This window comes from Rattus norvegicus, chromosome 10 (genome assembly GCF_021556685.1).
Source record: "Rattus norvegicus strain SHRSP/BbbUtx chromosome 10, alternate assembly SHRSP_T2T, whole genome shotgun sequence".
In the NCBI taxonomy this organism is placed as follows: Eukaryota; Metazoa; Chordata; class Mammalia; order Rodentia; family Muridae; genus Rattus; species Rattus norvegicus.
In genome coordinates, this window is record NC_141543.1 from 110154252 (window position 1) to 110174866 (window position 20615).

Here is a 20615-nt window from a genome sequence, read left to right on the forward strand (position 1 = left end):
ACTCTCTGGGCCTTCACCTCTGCCTGGAATCTCCCAGGCACCCTCTAGCTCCCCAGGAACCCCCCTAGCTCCTTCCCCAAACACCCCTCAACCTTTCCGCTGTTTTTTCCCTACCTGAAAAATACATCTTTCTCCCCATGAACAACTTCCCATCTTGGTAATAGTTATTGGGTGGCCCCAGAAGACCCTCTTTTAGAGCACGCTGTGGTTTAATAATAAGGCGATGATAGACAAGATCCCATTTTGTGAACCGGGTCTTTTTTGCACCTTGTCTTTGAAAAGTTGCTTTTGTGGGAGGCCATACGGGACCCCGCGAGAGTCCGGCTCTGGTTTTGGGGTTTTTCCATGAGATTCCCCTTTGCCCTCAAAGGTCACTATGATCAGTCCTATGGCCTACCGGGGACAACATACCAGGGACCAGAGACTCAGGATTTCTTAGAGGGAGCAGACCCCCCAGGGAGACCATATGAGGCAGCTCAGCAGTGTGCCCGGGACCTTACAGGCAGAGAGAGTCCTGTGGCCATCCCTTACGGGGCTCCTGGTGCAGACTGGCAAACAGGGTAGAAGTCCACTTCCCATGAGCTCCTACTGACCAGAACCCAACCCGCACGGACATAACCTAGTGCAGGGGGGGCCTAGTCATCCTGGTTAGAATCTAAGCGTCATCACCGCTGCAGAGAGGAGGCAGGCATATGATAACAGAACCTTGTGCCGGATTACAGAACCGTGTTGTCTCTGAGGGGACGCAGCCTCCTCATCCTTCCCGTAGCAGGGTCTGGCATCTCAGAATGTAGGGGTTAATGGTTCTGTAAAGGAATGGGGTTCTGGCGGTTAAGGTTTCATCTCTTAAATTTCCAAGTGGAAAGACTATGTAGGTTTTGAGAGCTGGCCTGTTTTAAAAAAGCTGCATCTTAATGCGACTCCAACTACGTCTCTTGTCTTGCTTGATTTCACGTCTTCTGCTTTCTGATGGTAAATGTGCTGTTTAGACTGAACACACCACCGGCATATGGCACCAGCGTTCACGTGCAGCAGACCTGCAGTCCCCACAAGGGGGCTGGAGGAGGGGCCTGCTCTCATCTCTAGAAATCCAGCCAGGTGCAACCCAAGGTCCCTCCTCTTCCCTTTAGGAGATATAAAAGGCCATCTCACCCCAAAGGTGGTCCGGGACAAACTAGGTCCCAAGCTGAACGCCACTATTTGTTTTGTAACAGCCCCGGAACCACCAGGACTCTGTATTCCTGGAAAATGGTGCACCCATAACAGTCAGGAATGACAGACAGGTCTAGACCCGTGCCCAGGCACAGGGCTGTCTGCCCCTGCAGAATAGCTGTGAAGGATGGACAAAGGAAATGGTGGTGCATCCGAGCCTGGTGCAGTGGGCATGCAATGGCTGTCCCAAGAGGGGTTCTGGTCACACAGACCGCACCTGTGGTGGGGAGAGCTCATCTCAAGTCCCCTCTGCCCTCCGGATGATCTCATGGAAAGCTGCAATGTATCGGTCAGGGTGTATTACCAAGCCCTAGAGGACTCTGGTTAGCTATACTGCAAGCCTTGTTGGTGGATTGACCTCCACCAAAAGCACAGGTCTGACCCACCGAGCCAACACTCAAACTCTGGGCCTTCCTTCATTCTACCTCAGCTGTTGTATCCTGAGGTGGGGGAACTGTATGCTCAAGGAAGACACAGGTGAGTTCGGTGAGGCCTCTTGCCCAAGACAAAACATCCACTAAGCAAGCCATGGACTGGCCTCCAGGACCTTCACTTCAGTCCTGGGGTCCTGATTCCAGGGGGTGTCCAGGTTATCCCTGCCCACAACAGCTGGGTTTGAGGGGGAGGGGCGATCCTTGCACCTCCAAGTGGTCTCATCTGACCAGCAGAAGCACGAGTTGTCTGGACCCATCACAGAGTCTCCGAATGACCCGGGTGTTCCTGGGAACTCAGAAGGGTTGGGAAGATGGCTCACTGAGGACCCTTACTGAGCTGACTCTGGTAATGATGTGGGGAATTGGCCTGTGTGTTTGAGGCTCCCAGAAGCTCCTGTATTACATCCAGGAAGCCTCAAATGTCACAGGTGGTCCTAGGAAGGTGAGAACCAGAGCTTAAGGCTCTGGCAATAGACCACCTTCTGTTCCTAATCACTGTGCAAGCTCTTGTCTCTCTCTCTCTCTGCAGCGGCCAAGATGTTTGGTAATCCTTAACACAGAAGAGGGACCCTGGTACACGGGTGGCTCAAATGCCCAGCAGCCCGGGGCTGGTTGCCCTGGGTCAGGGTCCGGAGGCCTAGCTTTGCTATATCCATACTTTCTCTTACACAACCTCCTGTGGTTCCCTGGAGAGTTCATAGAGGGGCATGACGGATAAGAACCTCTCCTACCCCCAATGTCTAGCCTGAGTCTCCACAAAACCTCCAGTGGAGGCCAAGAAATACACCTCTTCACGTCCAGTCAGCTGTGCACCCAGCTGCTGTTTCTTAGTAGCCTGATCCTGACTCTGACTCCAGCCAGCTTCTTGTGTGGGCACCCTTTCCCTCTGCCTCTCTCCTTCATACTACTCCACTCCAGAAGGGAGGGGGTGTCCTATGGGAACCCTCTAACTGGGCTGAGCAAAGAAACAAGGGACAGATAGACAGCCGGAAGTTCTTAGGATCCCAGGCCTCCCAAGAAGCTGCCTATCCATATGGGTATACCAGAGGGCTAAGGTGTGAATTCACAACAGGGTAGCCCCAAGAGCATGGGGAGACAGGCCAGAGGTGTGGGGAACTCGGGTAGGTGAGGCCAGAGTACCGCAGACTCAGGACAGCTGTGGCCAAGCTGGCGCCCAGAACCTTAACCTGGAGGGCCTGGGAGAGCCCAGGGAATCCCCTTTCCCTCCCTAGTGCAGACCTGGTGCCCCCCCATCCCGCACAGATTCCGCATTGGGTGGGATCGCAGGACCCCGCCCCCTGCGCCTCTGGCCAGCTGGCAGGCGGAAGCTGAGACTCTGCGCGCACCTCCCTAGGGGGCATCCGGGGGATGTAGGGGCTCCTAACCGCAGGGCTTACTGTCCCCCAAAGTCTGCCAGCTTGAGATTCCTGTACAGCCCAGTATACAGAAAAAGTCCAGCACAAGCCCCCTCCTGAGCCCGAGCTTCAAGGCCTAGCTTTTCTGTCCCACCAGGCAGGTGGCCTGTCTCCCCAGAGGCCCAGCGCGCGGTCCGCGCTGCAGCACAGCCGTGCTCCCCAGCCGCCACCTCCCCGCCGCCCCTGGGCTTGCGCGACGCCGCCAGGAAGGAGCCTGGCTACCCGTCTCCGAGTCCTCCGCGTCTCGGCACGAAGTTCCCCAAAGTAACCGGGTGTCCAGAACCCCTGCATCCTCCCTTTGGGTTTCCCCCGAGACTCCGCCCGCCGCCCCCTCCCGCGCCTTTGAAAAAGTTGCGAGCGAAGCCCCAAACTCCAGCCGGCCCCCCGACCCGGCACCGCACGCACCCCGGGCGACCCCACGCTCCTCTGCCACTCAGGGGCGCAGTTCCCCCAACCCCAGCCCGGGCGCCATGACGCGTGGAGAGCCGCGGGGCCACCAGCGGCGGCGCGGAGGCGGCCAAGTGCGGGGCGTGGGCGGCGGCGCGGGGCGCACGTGCGCGGGACCGGGGGGCGCTCGGGCCGGGGGCGCTTACCTGTTGGAGGTAGAGGAAAGCGGGCGGGCAGGGCACGGAGTGCGGGAGCATGCTGCCGGAGTTGGACAGCAGGAGGCAGCCGGAGTTCGCCATGGAGCACAGCATGGGGCGTCAGGGGGGCGCCCGGCGGCCGAGGCGGCTCTGCGCTCGCTGCGTCCCTCGGTGTGTGCGCGCGCCCTGCCTCCCGGGCGCCCTCCCGGTCTCTCCTCCTCCGGGCCTCCCCTCCCCCGCGTGGCGCTCGTTAGGAGGGAGGCATGGAAAGGAGAGCGGCGCGCCTCTGCCGGGGGCTGCCCCTGTCCGGGGCGGGGAGCCTGGAGAGCGCGCGCGAGAAGATGGAAAGAGGATGGATGCGCTGCGAGAGAGGATGGATGTGGGGAGAGGGGAGCCAGTCACTTTGGAGCCACCGGAGCCCTGTCTGCAAAGAGTGGTGCGTGTGCGTGTGTGAGTGTGCGCGTGTGCGCGCGTGTGTAGAGGTGGGAGGGGGAGTCCCTGGCGTACTCCAACATCAAACGGAGCCCCGCGCTTGGGGGAGAGAACCCGGCCTACGCCACCACCGCCGGCCCCGCACTTAACCCCTCGCCCGCCGTCCTGCGCCGGGCCGCTAGCCCTAGCCCCCTCCCGCCGGCCCTGCGCTCCCCTCCTCCGCCCGCGCGCAGCCACTGCTCCCGGCGGCGGTGGGGTCTGGGACCTCCGTTGGCCCTCGATGGTCTAGGCTGCGGTGAAGGGGACAGTCTCTGCGGCCCACCGACCGAAGGCGCTCGTTCTGCCTGCTTCAGAGAAGCGCCTCTCCTGAGGGAGGCCGGCTCCGCGGCGGGGAAGTCGGTGATGTAATGAGGGCATCTACGCAGAGGCTTCCGTGCTAGGAAGGCTTTTCCAGCTTCTCAGTGCCCAGAAGCCCAGCCAGAGCCCCCCAAGAGTCTCTCTTGCCCCTCTGCTGGCTTCTAGGCCCCATGAGGCACCTTAGCAGCCTGCCGCAGGCTTAGGAGCCTGTGGATACTTAGTATGGGGGTGGGCTACAAAAAAACAGGGGCCATCGAGTACCCCTTCCTGCCCCATCATCAAATGTGCTGAATTTGCTGTGCACACTCCAAGGCTCACAGCACCCACTTTTTGGCTCCAGGCAGTGTTGGGCAGAAGCCTTGATTTGCCCCTCACAGCACCACTGCAGCCTGCCTGCATACATCTGCAGCTTTAGAGCCACACGCATTTGGGCCTGCTCCTCTCACACTCTGTTGTCACCAAGACAAGCCACAGGTGAGTCTGGCTGGGAGTAAACTGCCTCCCACTGCCCCTGTGAGGGGCAGCCCAGGGGACACGTGCACAGCCTCAAGACTTACTGACACATACCACCTCCAAGAAGGGGCACAGCCAGGTACCAAGTAACGGCGGCTGTGGAACTCTGAGGCCTTACCCAGGCCACTTGGAAGGTGGCTGGCCTGGTAGTTTATGTGGGGTCCTCCTCCATGCTGTGTGAGCTCACTGAAGTTGCTTGTTGCCCCTGGGCTTTTATTTCCCCTTTCAGACTGATGGCTCAGGTGATGATGGCCCCCACTGCATAACACATGGAGGACTATCAAGAGTGTCAAAAGATGCGTGACTGAGTGTGGCTTCCCTCCAGGCACTGCCTTGGAAGTGACATTGCAAAGGAACGGGTAGACATGTGCAACTTGGATGACCTCTTGTCAGGCATCTTTGACCCCCACACTCACAGCTATAAATCCTGCAATTGACCTTCCCTCTAGAAGAAAGTAGACTGTGGAGACTGCCATGCATAGGAGAGACCAGAGACAGGTGGCTGGTGGCTCACCACACTCTTCCCCCATTGTCTTGCATGTCTCTGGGATGCTTCTGGGGTAGCTCAGGTGGAATGTGGGTTATGGACCTTCTGAGGCCACCCTTATCTTCCGCAAGGAATAGGTCACTGTTTTGATCTTCCAGGCCTGGACAGTGGCAGTATATCCCCAGCACCAAGTACCTCTGGGGCATGATGCTTCAAGTCAGGTTTGTGAGCTGAGACCTTGGAGGCTGCTCTGCCGGTGCTGTACCCCGAGTAGGTTTGGCTATTCAGTACAACATACCCACCTGCCTCCTGTTCCCTCAGCCTGCTGTTTTACTCTCCTGTTGTACACCTGTCTGTCCTCTCAGAGTGGCTTTCGGTCAGCACTCTGCCCAGATGCCTTTTCCACAGAGAGAACTTGGGCATCCTGGTAAGGCTCACCTGGAGCCTCCAGACAGACCACCATGCAGTCACTGTGTGTGGCTAGGAGCTGTTGAGACTAAATCGTCTTTCCTGGGTGGAGTGAGCTCACGGTCTAGTGTGGAAACCAAATCTGCAGCCCAATAGCCAAGAGAATCTAGCCAGGGGAGCCCGTCTAGATACTTGCCTCCACCAGTCACCTCGCCATGCACAGGCTCGCTGGGAGACAGTGAAAAAGAATTAAAGGAAACCTCCAGAAAGAGTTTGAATTGTGTGATTGTCTGGCTTATTTCTCTACTTGTCATCTTCTGCAAGTGCCGCGTCACTTCTGAAACAAACCAGTTACTGAATCCCACCAGTCCCATTCTAAGGGAAGTTGCTGCTGAGGCTCTTGGCCTGCCCATACAGGCTGGAATCATTCTCTAGTGCATCCAGGGCCCAACAGAGAGTCACTGTACCAGCCCAGGCCTTTCACTACTCTCCACTCCCCCCAAGGTTCCTGACCACTCTCCCATACTCCCGAGGTCTTGTGAACCAGGATGTGCAGCCTTGAGTAGTGGGTGGGGAAATCCAATCCACCCCAGTCACTTGCTAGGCTAAGCTGCCCCCACTTTTTCTTGGGTTGAAGGTAGGCTGTGAGCTGGGAAGAGCTGTCAATCCAGTGAGAATATTCACTACTTAAAAAAAGATACAGGGGAAAAAATATCCCATTCGCCCTGAATCTGAGAAGGGCCTTGTTAGGGAGGCATGAACTGAGCTGTAATTATTTCTACGCTCCTGGGCACCGCTATAAATATCAGGCAAGGGAGGCACCTCAAAAGGTTTGGGTGTCTTGGCTCTGAGCTCTCTTGGCTCCTTCCTGCCCCCCATCCTGAACCACCTTCCCAAGCAGGGCCTTGCTAGCTTTATGTGCTCCCTCTTCCTGCAGTGGGTAACACATGTGTGTCCCACTATCTCTGGACACTTTGTGCCTCTTTAACGTCTACCTTTGTGAAGTGCCTTTGCCAGTTAGTGTCTGGTGGCATTTTTTCCTCTTTCTTAAGATGGTGATTTTAGCAAGAGGTACGGCCAAGGAGGTCCGTGACTAAATGACAGAGAGGTGAGTCTCCCCAATCTTTGGGAATTTCTAAGGATTCCCATGCTACCCCCAGGCAGAAAGAGAAAGCCCTGATACCCCTGAGGAACCAGCCCTGGGCTTCCAGATCCTCCCTGTCCTGCCTTTTCTTGCTCCCTTCCGAATGCCCAGTCTGACCGTCCCAGGCTCTCCCTATGCAAAGAAGACAGCGTGGAGCTTGGCAGAAGTGTCCCAGAGATCGAGGGGTGAGCTCACAGTCTCCGGCTGCAGCTGGGCTCCACCTCGACAAGCCGAGCCATCATCTAGAAGTAGACTGAGTTCCCATGTATTCCGCAGAGCCAGGTCTTCCTGCCCCAACCCTAGACTTCCTGGCACAGGCCTGGACATGAGCAGTGGGGAGGAAGACAGAATGGCTGGATCCATCATCCCCCATGGGGTAGGACAGGATGGCATAGCTCCGAGCAGGTTGTGCAATGAGGTGTGGAGCCACCCCAGAAGACTTTAGTTATGAGACTTCACCTGAGTCCTGTATCACCAGTGGGATGCTTGACCAGGGAAAATTAGCATCCTGATTCTGCACTGAATGTAAAGAGGCTAGAGCCAGGGGAAAGCCTTGAGTTTGGGGCTGTCCTTGGCTCCTGGGAGCAGACACCCCAGGGGTGTGTCAGGTTGAGAAGTTCCTGCTATCTTTTTAAAACATTAAAAAAAATTTCTCTGGTTTCTAAAGTAGGCATTCCCCAGAGTGTGGGGGTGTGTGTGTTTGGTGTTATATGTGTTTTTATTCTGGTAGGTGACTTCTAAGAAGGCAGGGGAGCCTCTGCAAGGAGAGGAATGGCAGAAGAAGCAAAAGTCCTGAGCTGTCCAGCCCAGCTGTGGCTGAAGAGGCCACACTGAGGGTGTCCAGCAGAGGGCCCACTCGCACCAGCTGGAGGCTCATTTCCCAGCAGGCCTGTGAGGAGGGGCTTCTGGGGGGCTCCTCCCCACCCCTGGGCTTCTCTGCCTCCCTCTGTCAGGGAGTCCAGAGCATTCAGAGAAAAAAGGCTAGGTTCAGTGCAGCCTGCTGTGGTCAGCACCCACCTTTCAGCTCAGCAAGGGGTCGCCCACCTAGAGACACCATCCCCCTGCCTCAGCAGAGACTGCAGCAAAAGTAAAAACCCGCGTGCAAAGGGAGTTTATTTATCTGTTTAATTAAGAGGCGTTTGCCAGCCACGCTGGGCTCCATCCGTCTCACTTACAACCACATCCCGGCAAAATTAAACATAATAAATACTGGAAGACTGAAAGCAAAGGGCACACTCGAGATGTACAGGGGGGGTGGGGGAGAAAGCCAGAAGCTGCACAGGGTTGCAGTTATACGGACATCTTTCTTTTCCAAGTGTCCCTCCCATCAGGGCCCCAGAAGCCAGAGGACTGCTCCCAGAGAGAGGGCCATGGCTATCTCTGTTTTCCCACTCAATGTGATTGCCAAGCTTTCTCTATTGTAAGCAAGCCCCAGGCCCTCCCTCCCTCCCCACCCTCGCAGAAGGGGAGTGAGCTCAGTGCAGACTATGGAAGTAGCAACCTTGTGGCTCAGCACCTCAGGGTCCGGTGGGCAAGAGGCCTTGGCAGCAGTAGCTTCCAGCAACTCCTCGGGGTTTCCTGTGGCATCTGGTCCCCACATGTCTGGAGGGGTAGTTGGCAGAACCTGGGCTGAGGTTTGGAGAAAACATAACGCCAAACCTTGGGTCTTCTGTGCTAACTGTGGTCAAGCCGCCATTCAGAAACTGGCCCCAGAGTCTCCCAGGAGGAGGAAGAGAAAGCTCATGTGGGGACTCGCCCTTAGTTCCATTTCAGATCAGAAAGATAGGGGATGCTGTCGGCTAAAACTTCCTGGGTCGCTACAGGACAGGAGATGTGGGAGCAATACCTTGCTTGCACTTGGCTCTGTTCCTTCTCAACTTTTCAGAGTGTCTGGCCCCAACCCACCTCCCTGCATTGCTGCAAGTTACATAGAGAAGACACACTTGGAATCACAGGGGTGGCCCAAGGTCCACACAACCAGTAAGAGGCAGTCCTGCCTGGAAAACCAGACTCCAGACTCAGGGAATTCACAGAAGCCCTTGGCTTTCCCTTGACTGAACTATTTGGCATGTGCCCTTCTGCAAATATCTTCATCATTAGCCCTTGGCTCTCTCTCCTAACAGGATCAACCCTCAACCAAATCTGTTAATGTAACAGTCATTTGCAATAGCCCAGGCATCTACTAATCGTACTGCGGCTCGGGCCGGGCAGTAATTATCTCCAATCTCTGCTTTCTCGTTAGGCGGGAGGTCACAGGAACCCAGCGGGCTGCTGAACCCTGTGATGAAGCTGAGAGAAACTGCCATTGGATTGGGTGTCCTTTTGCATTCAGAGTTTCTGGCCTAGCAGCCAGGCATCCTTACCCTTCTCTCAGTCAGACCCACCGCCCTAGACCCCACCTTGTGCATGACCTTGCAGGGTGTCTTGATGTCAAGACCACAGGTGACCCAAGAGTCCTGTGAATCATGAAGAACCTGGGCATGGAGAACGGAATGCCTGGGATAGCCAGGTTCCTGGTGCAGCCGGGGCTGAGGACAACTTATGCTAACATCACAACAGGGTCCTTTTGCAGGCCACTGATGTCCAGGACACCGGTCTGAATTGCAGGGCCTGGGAAAAGCTATAAAATTCATTGACCCCAGAGCTCAGCCTGGGTTACTCTGGTTGTCTTTGGAAACCCCACTGCAAAGAGATGCCCCGGAGAGCATCTGTATCCACTCTGGGGTTCTTTATTCCCCTCCTCCAGCCTGGGCTTGGAGCGGGTAGCAAGAGGCAAGGCTGCAACGGAATCTGGATTGTCTATCACCAGTCCCTTGCTTTGGCCAGAAGGCATGGAAGCCTTTCTGGACAGGTGCTGTCTCCTGACTGTGCTTCCTTGCAGTGCTCTGTGGAAGGAGCCCCTCCCTGATGCCTCCCTGAGGAGACCATCCAGGTTTTTATCACCGTGACTGTCAAGGAAGTATGCCTTGTATCTTAATTTTATCCAGAGGGTGAAGGCCTTGAGGGAGAAATGGGAGGGGGAGCTGAAGCCACTGACATCTCCTCTAACTCCCAGAAGAGGGTGGGAGGGTCACCCCCCCAACTCCCCAGAACTTGAAGAGCAAGGCTCTGTGTGGAAGGAGGAAGCTGAGCAAATGCAACACTAGCAGCAGCAAACAGCGGGCAGGCTTCCTGCCAGGAGGAGCACCAAGCACAGGGCTGCAGTTTGGGCTGCTCCAAGGCTGGGACTGGTGTGAACTGCCACAGAGGCTGGTGTGAACCGCCATCGCGGTCCCATCAGAATTGCATCAAGGAAGCAAAAAGCATTTGCGGTGAAGTAGTGAGCCCATGGGAAGGGGTCAGGGCTTCCTCCTTTGCAAGGGTCTGGTGCAGCTCTGCAGAGAGGCGGCCAGGGTCCTCTATGTATTCTGATTCTCTACAAAGCTGACATGGGAGGTCGATGGGCTTTCTACCTTGCTGTCAATTAAAAAAAAATCTTACTCCATGTAGAAACCGGTGGCCCTTTCTTCACTGTTGAGGGCGGGGGAAGGCAAAGACGCCAGACCTAACCATCACCTCTTGGGCTCCTTGTGTCCCTCAACTGAACAGATAAGAATCAAATAGAGGAGGCTCCTTCCTACAGTCCCAGAGCCAGCACTCATCGAGTTAAGAAGCCACATGGTGACTTCCGGAAGCAGAATGCAAGGGACTTGGCACCGCGTTCTTCCCTTGCCATCCGTGCCCCCTGAAGCTGGAGCAGCCGCTCATTAAAAGCTCATTAGGAACTGACGGCACACAAAGGTCCGGGGAGGCAGCAGTGTCCTGCCAAAGCCTGTGGCCCTGGAGAGGCCGGTGCACCGTGTCAGGCAGGCCAAAACCAAGCTGCAGACAGGAGCTGGGTGATCAAGCGTCAACAAGCCAAATATGGGCAGAAGGCTCATGGGAACTGCAGGACTCAGGTGTGGGTACCATCTCTGCTGGCAAACAGCAAAGAGACAGACACTAACCCACAGGCTCTCCTCCCTCACCTACAGTAAGGTAACAGGGCTTAAAGGTGAACTCTTTCCCGGGGATTCGGGGAGAAAGGGCAAGGAGTGTCAGGGTTGGGGCGGGAATAGGCAGGACCTGGTTAGCATCAGCCTTGCCTAGAGGCTGAAAACACACACCTTGGATGCTCTGAGGGTAGTCCACCCCTTGTGAGGATGATGGGAGTAGAAAAGGGAGCCATGAGTCCAGAAACAGCCCTTTGGAGGCCTAATGCCTGCCAGGGAACAGGGCATCTGGCATGTTCTTGGTGGGGCTGTGGGAAAGCGCTATGTCCTCTGGTTCCCCTCCATCTAGGGGAGAAGGCCCCCTCTCTGCTGTGCTAGCACTGGGTCCAGCGTTGTTTCGACACTAACACATTTCCCCAGTGCCAACGCACGGGGTTTCTGAGAATTTGCTGGCAAAGAGGTTTAGGGAAAGTTGGAACAACGGGCTAAGAGCCCTGGGCTGCTCTCTGCAATTCCCCTCCATAGCTCCGAGCCTTTCCTCCCGCGTGAGGTTGGGGGAGCCGTCTGTTCCTTTTCCGACTTCCATGGGATACTGTGACTTTTGATTTCTGCTCGATTAATACACAGCCAGCAGACACTGTATTTAAGGAGGTTCTAATTCTCTCAGGTCACCAAACTCAGGAGCAGCAAAGCCGTGAGGAGCCAACCCCTCCGTAGATCAAACACCGGGACCTTCAAATCGCTCGTTGGCCCAATTTTTCATTGCTGTTGCTGTCTGATAACCCTTTCAGCCAGAAGCCAATCTCCTTCCTTTTCTGGGGGTGGGCTCAGGGGCTGGATGTAGATGTCTGTGGCGGAAGCCTTCTTGGCAGCCATATGGCAAGGTGGAAGGACACAGTATGTATTCCAGCCCCGCAAGAGTGAGTCTTGCATCACCAAAGACAGATCCTGGGGTGACTGCACCCTAGACTTCCTGGGACAGACAAGGAATGTGTAATGAACCTCTCTGGTTGGCAGGAGCTGGGCAGGGGCTGGGCTTACTGATCTCCATAGTTTACCAAAACATCTTCCCAGCCACTCAGGACCCTGCACCCTGTGTCTGCTCTTCCTTTTTCTAGAGCCAAGTGTTTCCTTGGCTCTGACCCACCCTGAGGCCTTCTCTGTCTGTCCTCAGTACCCTGGCTGTGCACATCACAGCTCCCTTTCTTTTTCCATTCCCAGTTGCTTACTAGTTGCTTACTAGAAGGCAAATACTTGTTCTGCCTAGCACTCTGTGTGTGTATGTGTGGTGTGTGTGTGTTTGTGTGTGTGTGTGTGTGGTGTGTCTGTGGTGTGTGTGTGTGTATGTGGGTGTGTGTGGTATGTGGTGGGTGGTGTGTGTGTGTGTGGTGTGTGTGTGTGGTGTGTGTGTGGTGTGTGTGTGTGTGGTGGTGTGTGTGTGTGTGGTGGTGTGTGTGTGGTGGTGTGGTGTGTGTGTATTTGTGTGTGTGTGTGGTGTGGTGTGTGTGTTTGTGTGTGTGTTTGTGTGTGTGGTGTGTGTGTATGTGTGGTGTGTTTGTGTGTGTGTGTGGTGTGGTGTGTGTGTGTTTGTGTGTGTGTGGTGTGTGTGTATGTGTGTGTGGTGTGTGTGTGGTGTGTGTGTGTGTGGTGTGTGTATGTGGTGTGTGTGTGTGGTGTGTGTGTATGTGTGTGTGTGTGTATGTGTGGTGTGTGTATGGTGTGTGTGTGGTGTGTGGTGTGTGTGTGTGTGTGTGTGTGTGTGTGTGTGTGTGTGTGTGTCTTACTTGCATGGTGAGGAGCAGGGGTAAAAGTGCCCGGTGTGAACACTGTTTCTTCGGAAGTATCTTTTATAGACCCAGCCCGCGTTGCAATTTTGGGAGAGATCACAGAGCAGCACAATGTGGAATGATTATACCCGGCTTGTAAATTACGTCCCAGCTGGGGGCGGGGAATGCGCCTGTTAACTGAGAACCTGGTGCAAAGTGACTCTCTTGAAGAACAGGCTCCTCAAGGATCAGGTTCTGATCAATTCTCCCTGCCCCTGGCTCGCCACAGACATGTCGGTGGCAGCAGCACAGAGGTTGAGAGGAGCCTAGCTATTCCTTTCCAGGTCCAACCCTGACTTCTGTTGTGTTTATTTTCTTTCCACCGAGCCCCACTGGACTACCTCCCTCCATCCGCTTAAAATATCATCTATAGATTTTCAAATTATTGCTACACTTTCTGAGAGAAGGCCACAGTGGTTAAAAATTAACAGCAAATTTATAGGAATTCCATATGGCAATTACAGAATTATAATGAAGTGGCTGCCACTTGGCCGAGTGTGGGTAATTGGAAAGCCACGCTGGGAGACTAGAATCTTTACGGTATTGGGATTGTATTTTTTTTTTTTTTTTTTGAGAGTAAATGCTGTGAAGAGGGTCAATGGGCCCTTGAGCTGGTCAAGTTCTTCTTCATAGAAGAGGACGGCCATCTCATTGCCCACTTGGAAGCAATTTAGTGTTGCGGGGGCATCATTTCACTGGCACACAGATGGTAGCATGATGACAGGGGGTAGGTGGATTTTTGGGCTAGCGGGAACTTGGGGCTGGCTGGATTGCTCTGGAGAAGGCAGGAGGATAGAAGGAAGAGGGACCATTATCGGCAGAGAAAACAAGGTATGGTGTTTATGGCATCAGAGCAAAAGCTGAGAAGAGGTGAATCCCACGTTTCCCCTACTCTACGGGCAACAGCATCCTTGAGAAAAGCAGAGATTTTCTTTCTTAATGGTGAAGGTGTCACAGGGCACCTCTCTGCGTTCTCATGATAGCAGCCACGGGCTTTGGGTGCATCCCTGTGTCTCCTCAGGGTCCCAGTGGCTGAGATGGTGTGCAGAGAAGTCTAGGGAACCTGGGAGACAGCTCGGCACTTAAGATCACCATCCACTTTTTCAGACGACCTGGTTTGGGTTTTCTGAATCTGTGCAGTGGCTCACAATTGCATTCAACTCCAGTCCCAGGCGATCCGATGCCTTCTCCCGACTTCTATGGGCACTAGGCGTGCGTGTGACACATGTATACACGCACGTGCCCACACGAGTGCATAAGATAAACAGTAAATCTTTTAAGATGAGAAGTCTTATTTGGAGAACGGAGGATTTTCCTGGAAACCAGGGACAAACTGCAGGCTTCAAGAATGTTCTCTAGGCCCAGCTTGACACAGGAGACACTGGCTACTCTAAAACCAGCTCTTGGGGAGGGGTTGGGAGATGTTTCAGCAGGTAACAGCACTTACTGGGAAAGCTTGAAGACGTGAGTTCAAATCTCCACGACCTCCAGAACCCACAATAAAAACCTGGGTTTGGTTACCTGCATGTTTATAACCCTAACGGTGTGTAGGTCGAGGCAGGAGGTTCACTGGGACTATCTGGATGCCCGCTGCACTCCAGGCTCAGTGAGAGACCTTGTCTCAAGGGAGTTAGGTATGGGAGCTAGAGCAGGACCTCAGCATCTTCCTCTGGAATCTGTGGGCATGTACGGATGTGTGCACCCCCACACTCACATGTGCACGCATCCCATACACACACAACAACACACACACAACAACACACACACAACAACACACACACAACAACATACACAACAACAACAACACACACAACAACAACACACGCACACACACAACCACCACCACCTCCACCACCACCCACCACCACCATCACCACCACCAAGGGCCAAGATCCATGTATGAGAGTCAAAAGCTGTCGTTTGAAGAACAATGTTTGCATGGCAGGCAATAGCATGGAGGCTCTGGGCTGCGAACGGTTTAGGCACTTTTAAAAAATGTATTTACGGGGTTTGGGGATTTAGCTCAGTGGTAGAGCGCTTGCCTAGCAAGCACAAGGCCCTGGGTTCGGTCCTCAGCTCTGGAAAAAAAGAAAAAAAAAAAAAAGAAAAGAAAAAATGTGTTTACTTGACAAGTTAAGATTCACCTGAGCTGTTTGTATTGTGCCTCAACTGAGTAACACAGGGCCTCAGTGTAGGCACGGTGCTTCCTTCTCACCCTTTGCCCACTGATCTCACCCTTACCAATCTCAGCCTGGTTGCTGGCTACCCCAACAAGGACTCCCACCATCTAGATCCATCTCTATCCCTTGGGTTCTGCTTGCTTCTTCTTCTCGGTTCTGGTCTTTATGTCTTATCAGGACCGTGATACAGGCAGGGAAAAGTGTGTTTGTTAGGGTGGTGTGGCTTTCCATGTGCACTCTCTGTTCCTTTCCAGGACTTCACCGGGGTCCAGCCCTTGCAGACTGCTGTGCTTTGGGGCTGAGGTTGTGGCGATGTCCCTGCCTCTCCTCATTCCAGCGAACAGTGCCCACGTGGGTGAGTTCCTCCACATACTGCTCCCAGAGGGGCTTATTGAGTCTCCATGAGTAGAGTGTGAGGCCCTGCAAACTCTATTCCGGTGCCACAGAGCATGGAATAATTGCTACAATAACAATGCTTTGGGCAAATGGGATTCCAGGCACCAAGAGCATCCACAGCCTCACTCTATATCCAAGATCCCTCTGGAGGCAAGTGGTGTGGTGTGTGCGTGTGTGTGATCGTACCATTTTCTTAGTAAAGACTATTAAATCCTGATCACCTAGGAGCCCTAAGGCTTGGGGTTCAGGTCGTCCCAGCTCCCACCTGAAGGACAGAAGCAGAGCTGAGCCTAGCCTGTTGTGAAAGCTTGAATGAGGAAAAATGCATTCATATGCCCCCTCCTCACCCCCCCACCTTCCACCACACACCCATGAGCTCCTCCTGGCGCCTTTCATCAGCCAGAAGGGGAGACGCCTTAGCCTGGATTCACACCTCCTTCTTTCTTGGACCAGCATAACTCTGGGCAGGGGTTCTACTCCTTGAGCTCTCCCTCCTGCCTCTGTAAGAGCAGGACCGCAACACCTCCCTTCATACCAAGTGCTCCTCCATAGACGAAGGTGCTGGCGTGCAGTAACGTTCCGTTACTCATGCTAATTAAGTCGGCAAATATATACTGAGTGCCTCTCGGTGGCAGGCAGGCTTTGTTCTGGGCCCCTCCTCTCTTTGGAGGGCAAACGACAGAGCCGACGGAACCTCCTTTTCTACAACCTGGCCAGACCGAGCTCACTCTGTTCATCTTCCAGGCCTTGGTGTAGATAGGACAGTTAACTCTCAATTATCTATGCAAATGGAGTGGAACATTCCACTGATAATTCCGAAAGAGCGGGCGAGTCCACAAATAATTCTTATTTGAATTTGGAATGCATTACGCTTATTTTTGTGTTGGATTTACCTTCCTAATTACTGTTTGTTCTGGCTTTCGCTCAAACTGGTTTGCACTCTCAGAACCCAGGCGGCTAGGTGGGGAGGGGTGTATCCTAAACACATGCCAGGAAGAATCCAGCCCCGGACCCTATGTCCTACCCAAGAGCACGTGGGCAGGAGGAGTGGGGGCCCTTCTCCTTGGGACCCTTCACGACAGTCACTCTCATGGTTGCTTCAAGGGTCTGCTTAAGTGGTGGCTGAGCATAGGCAGAGGCGGGATGCTGGGTTCTAGGGTAAAGGGCAATGTCAGGGGTAGATGTGCAGCCCTGTCTTGCAAATGTTGTTCTTTGTCTTTTTGCTTCTCTCCCCATGCCTTCTGTCTTCCTGTCCCCATGGCTTCTGTCTTCCTGTGAGGCTGTGTGGCCGTCAACCTCTACCCCCTGAGTATGCCTCCCTGGATCAAACCAGCAAGCGGGCATGTCTTTCCCCAGATATATCTTCCATGAATCTGGGGGTGGGGAGTACTTTTCTCTCCTCTAGAGCAACGAGCTCCTATGGCTAGAGGTTTGTATACAGACAAGCCACTCCATTTATGGAGTGGCACCTGATTTTCTCTTGCAGAGCAGAGAGAGACAACAAAGAGAAAAGGCCACCCCAGTTGGACTTCCATGTTTGTCAGGAGGGACCTGAAATGAAGTAAAACTCTGAGGCCTGTGTTCTCTCCCAGCTGCTCATACAGGGACCCTCAGGCACGGGAGGGATCCTGCCTTAAGACCAAAGAACTGAGGAAACAACCATTCGTGATTTGGGCATATGCTTCTGAGATTCTAAGTGGCTTTGGAGCATCTCTTCCTGGGTCAGTAGGTGTTGGGGCTGCCGTTCTGGAAATGACACTTGGTCATTCTCTACACAGCATGCCTAGGAAGGGGATGCATGTGGGAAAGACCCTTCCAGCACCTGGCCTCAGTGTTACCAGGTCATGGAGGCTATGTTTACATACATGACCTTGGTACGGTTCACACAACCCCGTGAGACAGACAGGTATCAGGGAACTCATGTCTCGGAGAAGTAAAGGAACTTTCCAGAACTTGGCGACCAGATCTCTGGTCACCGTGGTATAATTTTTAGGGGTTTTGGAGACCATCCTGACTTTGAGGTTTCCACCTTCTAACCTGCCACTTCCCAGTGGCAGACTATGAGGCCTTGTAAAGAGGTGGAGCCTGCAATGTTGGAATCAGTTCACGACAAAGCAGCGAGACTTTGAACAGAGCTTGTTGTCCAGCAGGAAGGAAGAGGCCTACAAGACAACCACAGTAATAGGATAGGGGGCCAGGCACACAGAGAGGGGTCTGACATCTTAATTGCCCTGATCTGGAGGCAGAGTCAGAGTGGAAAAAGCCACCAGGAAAGGAAGCCATCTTGCAACTGAACCCTGGCCACTCTGGGGTCCTGACCTTCCCTAGTTCTCCCTCATCCTGGGGCCTCGACAGTAGGTAGAGAGGTCGACTCGGAAGACCAAGGACGTCTGGGACCCCACAGTTCCCCTACATGCACCACACAGCGTGAACGTCAGGCCAGAGCACTCTCTCCAGGCAGGGAAATGAGTTTACCTATGATCTGAGGAAGAGGGAGAGCCAGCCATCTGGATGACCAGGACCCAACAGTAGCTTTAGAGAGTCTAGCAACCTCTGTGGTGGGAACAGATGACCTTCAACAGACTGGTTTGGTTCAAGTTCAGGAAGTAATTACACATGCTCATAAATAAGTCTCTAAAGCTTTAATTAAACTGAAATAAAAGTGAAGCTTCATTCTCTGGCTCTCGTGAGCCACATTTGCAAGGGCCTGATCGTCACATGTGGCTGTGGCTAGTGAATTGGCTGACAGGAAAACGTTGCCGCAGTTGCAGAAGGCCCCAGTATGCAACCCTGCTCCTAAGCTTAGGAAGGAGGTACACACCCTTCCCAGCTGCTGTCCAAGGCCCTGTGAAATGACAGATGGCCAGAGCGGAGTGCACGAGCCATAAACAAAGTGGCCTCAAGGTCTTGTCCAAGCTGCCAGGATGCAGAGAAGGGGGAAGGAAGAATACAGGCCCCTGGGAGAACTGTGAGCTTGCAGGTCTGCCCTCTGCCATAGTCAGTTCCAGGAATCAGAAGAACAGCCCCCTGGGGACTCCCAAAGCCCCTGATCCATTGACTGGCATAGTCCTCATCACCCATGCCCTGTGGCTGCCACATAACACCTCCAAGCAACAGAAGAAAAGACACAGGACCCACAGACAAGTTAGGAGCCACCCCAGAAAGAGAAAGGTTGGGGGTGCAAAAGAGAAATGGCAGTTGGCCAGGAGAAGCTGGGTACTTCATACCAGCTAGCTTCTTGTAGGCCAGGGCAGGGCTGTGGGGGTGGACCTTGGCAGGCTAGGTCTCAAGGTTTCACAGACCACGTCCATGGGGAGTCACTGAAGCCAAGAGAGCTTTGCTGGGCTGGCAGAAGCCCATGTCTGAACTCAATCATAAAAACAAAAGGGAACATTGCACACTGGGCAAATCCTTGCTAGGGAAGGAGACAAAACCTAGTGGGGAGAATGACGTGACGGGTGGGTCTGACAACTCTGACCCCTCCAGTCTGCAGCCCACTCTGCTGGGTCACATGGGAAGATCAGGGTGAGAAGAAAAATCCCGCCCTCCACCTCCTGCATCCTGGAGTTTGCCAGGTTAGTGGGACTGGCCATATCATTTCCCTCAGGATGAGGTCAGTGTATCCTGATTCTTTATTGGTCTCAACACACCCTATATCACTCGATGTTCCTACGCCCCTCTCCTCTCATCAGCTCCTGACATATTATTTACCTTTTAAGCATGACCCGTTCACCCCAAAAGCAAAAGTGATGTGTAAGAAAGGTTTATCCAATTAAATTGCAAACTGGGCCATGTGGAGGTGTTGAGACCATCCATACCAAACCATGCTCCCTAGAGTACTTGGAACTGTCTGCCAAGTGGGACAAGATGAGCCGCCCCTTTTGGCTTTAGATGGCGTTCTGGTCATCTTTAATGGGGAATGTGAGGGAGATGCAGCAGGTAGGGGGTGGAATGGGGAAGTGAGAACTAATACCAAGATTCCTACCAAGGACACAAGTAAGTGCTGTGTGTGCACTGTGTGTGCACTTAACACGCCCCACACAGATGATCTCAGGGCAGATAGATCCAGGTGGTAAAACACCTACTGGAACGGCAGGCTGCTTGTTGCTGTCCATGGTGCTGGACTCTTTGCCCGCTGTCTATGATAGTGGAACGGCTACGGCCTGCAGATCTCTAGCTCAGAAGGAGCAGGGAAGTAGTGGCGCTGTTCCTGGTGCTGAAACACCCCTGCCTCTGTCCTTGGTCCTGAAAGTGTCTGCCTAGTGGGGCTGACACCGTTAGGGTGTCCCTTAATCTGCTCTTCTTATAGGGACACTCATAATTTTTGTCCCCATCTCTCCCCGACTCCCCCACTTGCCTAGTCCTATGCCATGTTTTTTATAATTACTATAAACTCTCCTGTCCCTCACTATTGGAGGTGGCCTGCCCACCCTCTACACTCTGTTCCAGCTAAGTGTTCTCTGCCCTTCCCACACGCCTCTTTTTTTCCACACTCTCATGACACCACTGGGACTGTGGGGGAGAATGATGGGGAGCCTAGGGCAGGCTCAGCAAACTTCAAAGTTGCCTCCACCTCTCAGGCTTCTCTCTGCGCCTCCTCCCCTACAGTAGACAGCCCAAATGCTCCACTTTAAAATGACACCGCCACCCCCTCCTCTCCCTGCCTCATTCAGAGCTGTCATAGACCCTGGGTGATGACACACGTCTCTAGAAGATCAGCAGTCAGTCAGTCCCAGGAGAATTCTCTCGGTCTTCTGGCTGCTCCCTGAAGTAACGACAAGGGTTTCCTGGTGTGGGGGTGGAGTAGGGCAGGATCTAGACTGGTAAGGTTCTGGGTAAAGAAACTCACACACTGAGACAGGTGGCTCTCAAGAACTGCATACTATGCAGGAGACTCTTGTTCCCTAAAACAGGGGAGACACCCGGGGACCAGACCAGGAATGCAGATCCAAGACCACTCTGGCACCTGTGTCCAGTAGCCTTCTCTGGTTTTAGGATGCAGGGATCTGTTTATAAGACCCCCAGAGGCCAGTGATGGTCTACTGACCTGAGACTGTCATCATCCTTCTTCAGGCTTCTAAATCAAAAGCTACCCAGGGGCACGGTCCTTATCGTCACCGTGGCTATAACTGTTGTTGTAGCTGCGACCTCACAAACTGCTTAGTACCCCAACCTGCCCCTCTTCCCACTTAAGGGCCAACCATGATGCCTTCCCCTTCCAGGACTTGTCATGACCCTAAGTCGGTCACCAGTAAC

At 53.9% G+C, this 20615-nt stretch overlaps 1 protein-coding gene and 1 long non-coding RNA gene across 51 annotated transcripts in view; one reads left to right on the forward strand and one right to left on the reverse strand.

Moving 5' to 3' along the window:
* Nucleotides 1-20615, reverse strand: part of Rbfox3 (RNA binding fox-1 homolog 3) — a 438563-nt gene that overhangs the window by 78478 nt on the left and 339470 nt on the right. For 10 of the 50 annotated variants that reach the window (XM_087570991.1, XM_087570981.1, XM_087570972.1 and 7 more), the window contains exon 1: nucleotides 3655-3841. In XM_087570991.1, the coding sequence (XP_087427117.1) occupies nucleotides 3655-3759 (105 nt within the window). In that variant the 5' untranslated portion in view covers nucleotides 3760-3841. 50 annotated transcript variants of the gene reach the window in all.
* Nucleotides 4775-6113, forward strand: LOC134480911 (uncharacterized). The gene is made up of 2 exons (XR_015632318.1): nucleotides 4775-4908; nucleotides 5177-6113. It is a non-coding gene; the product is annotated as an uncharacterized LOC134480911 (long non-coding RNA).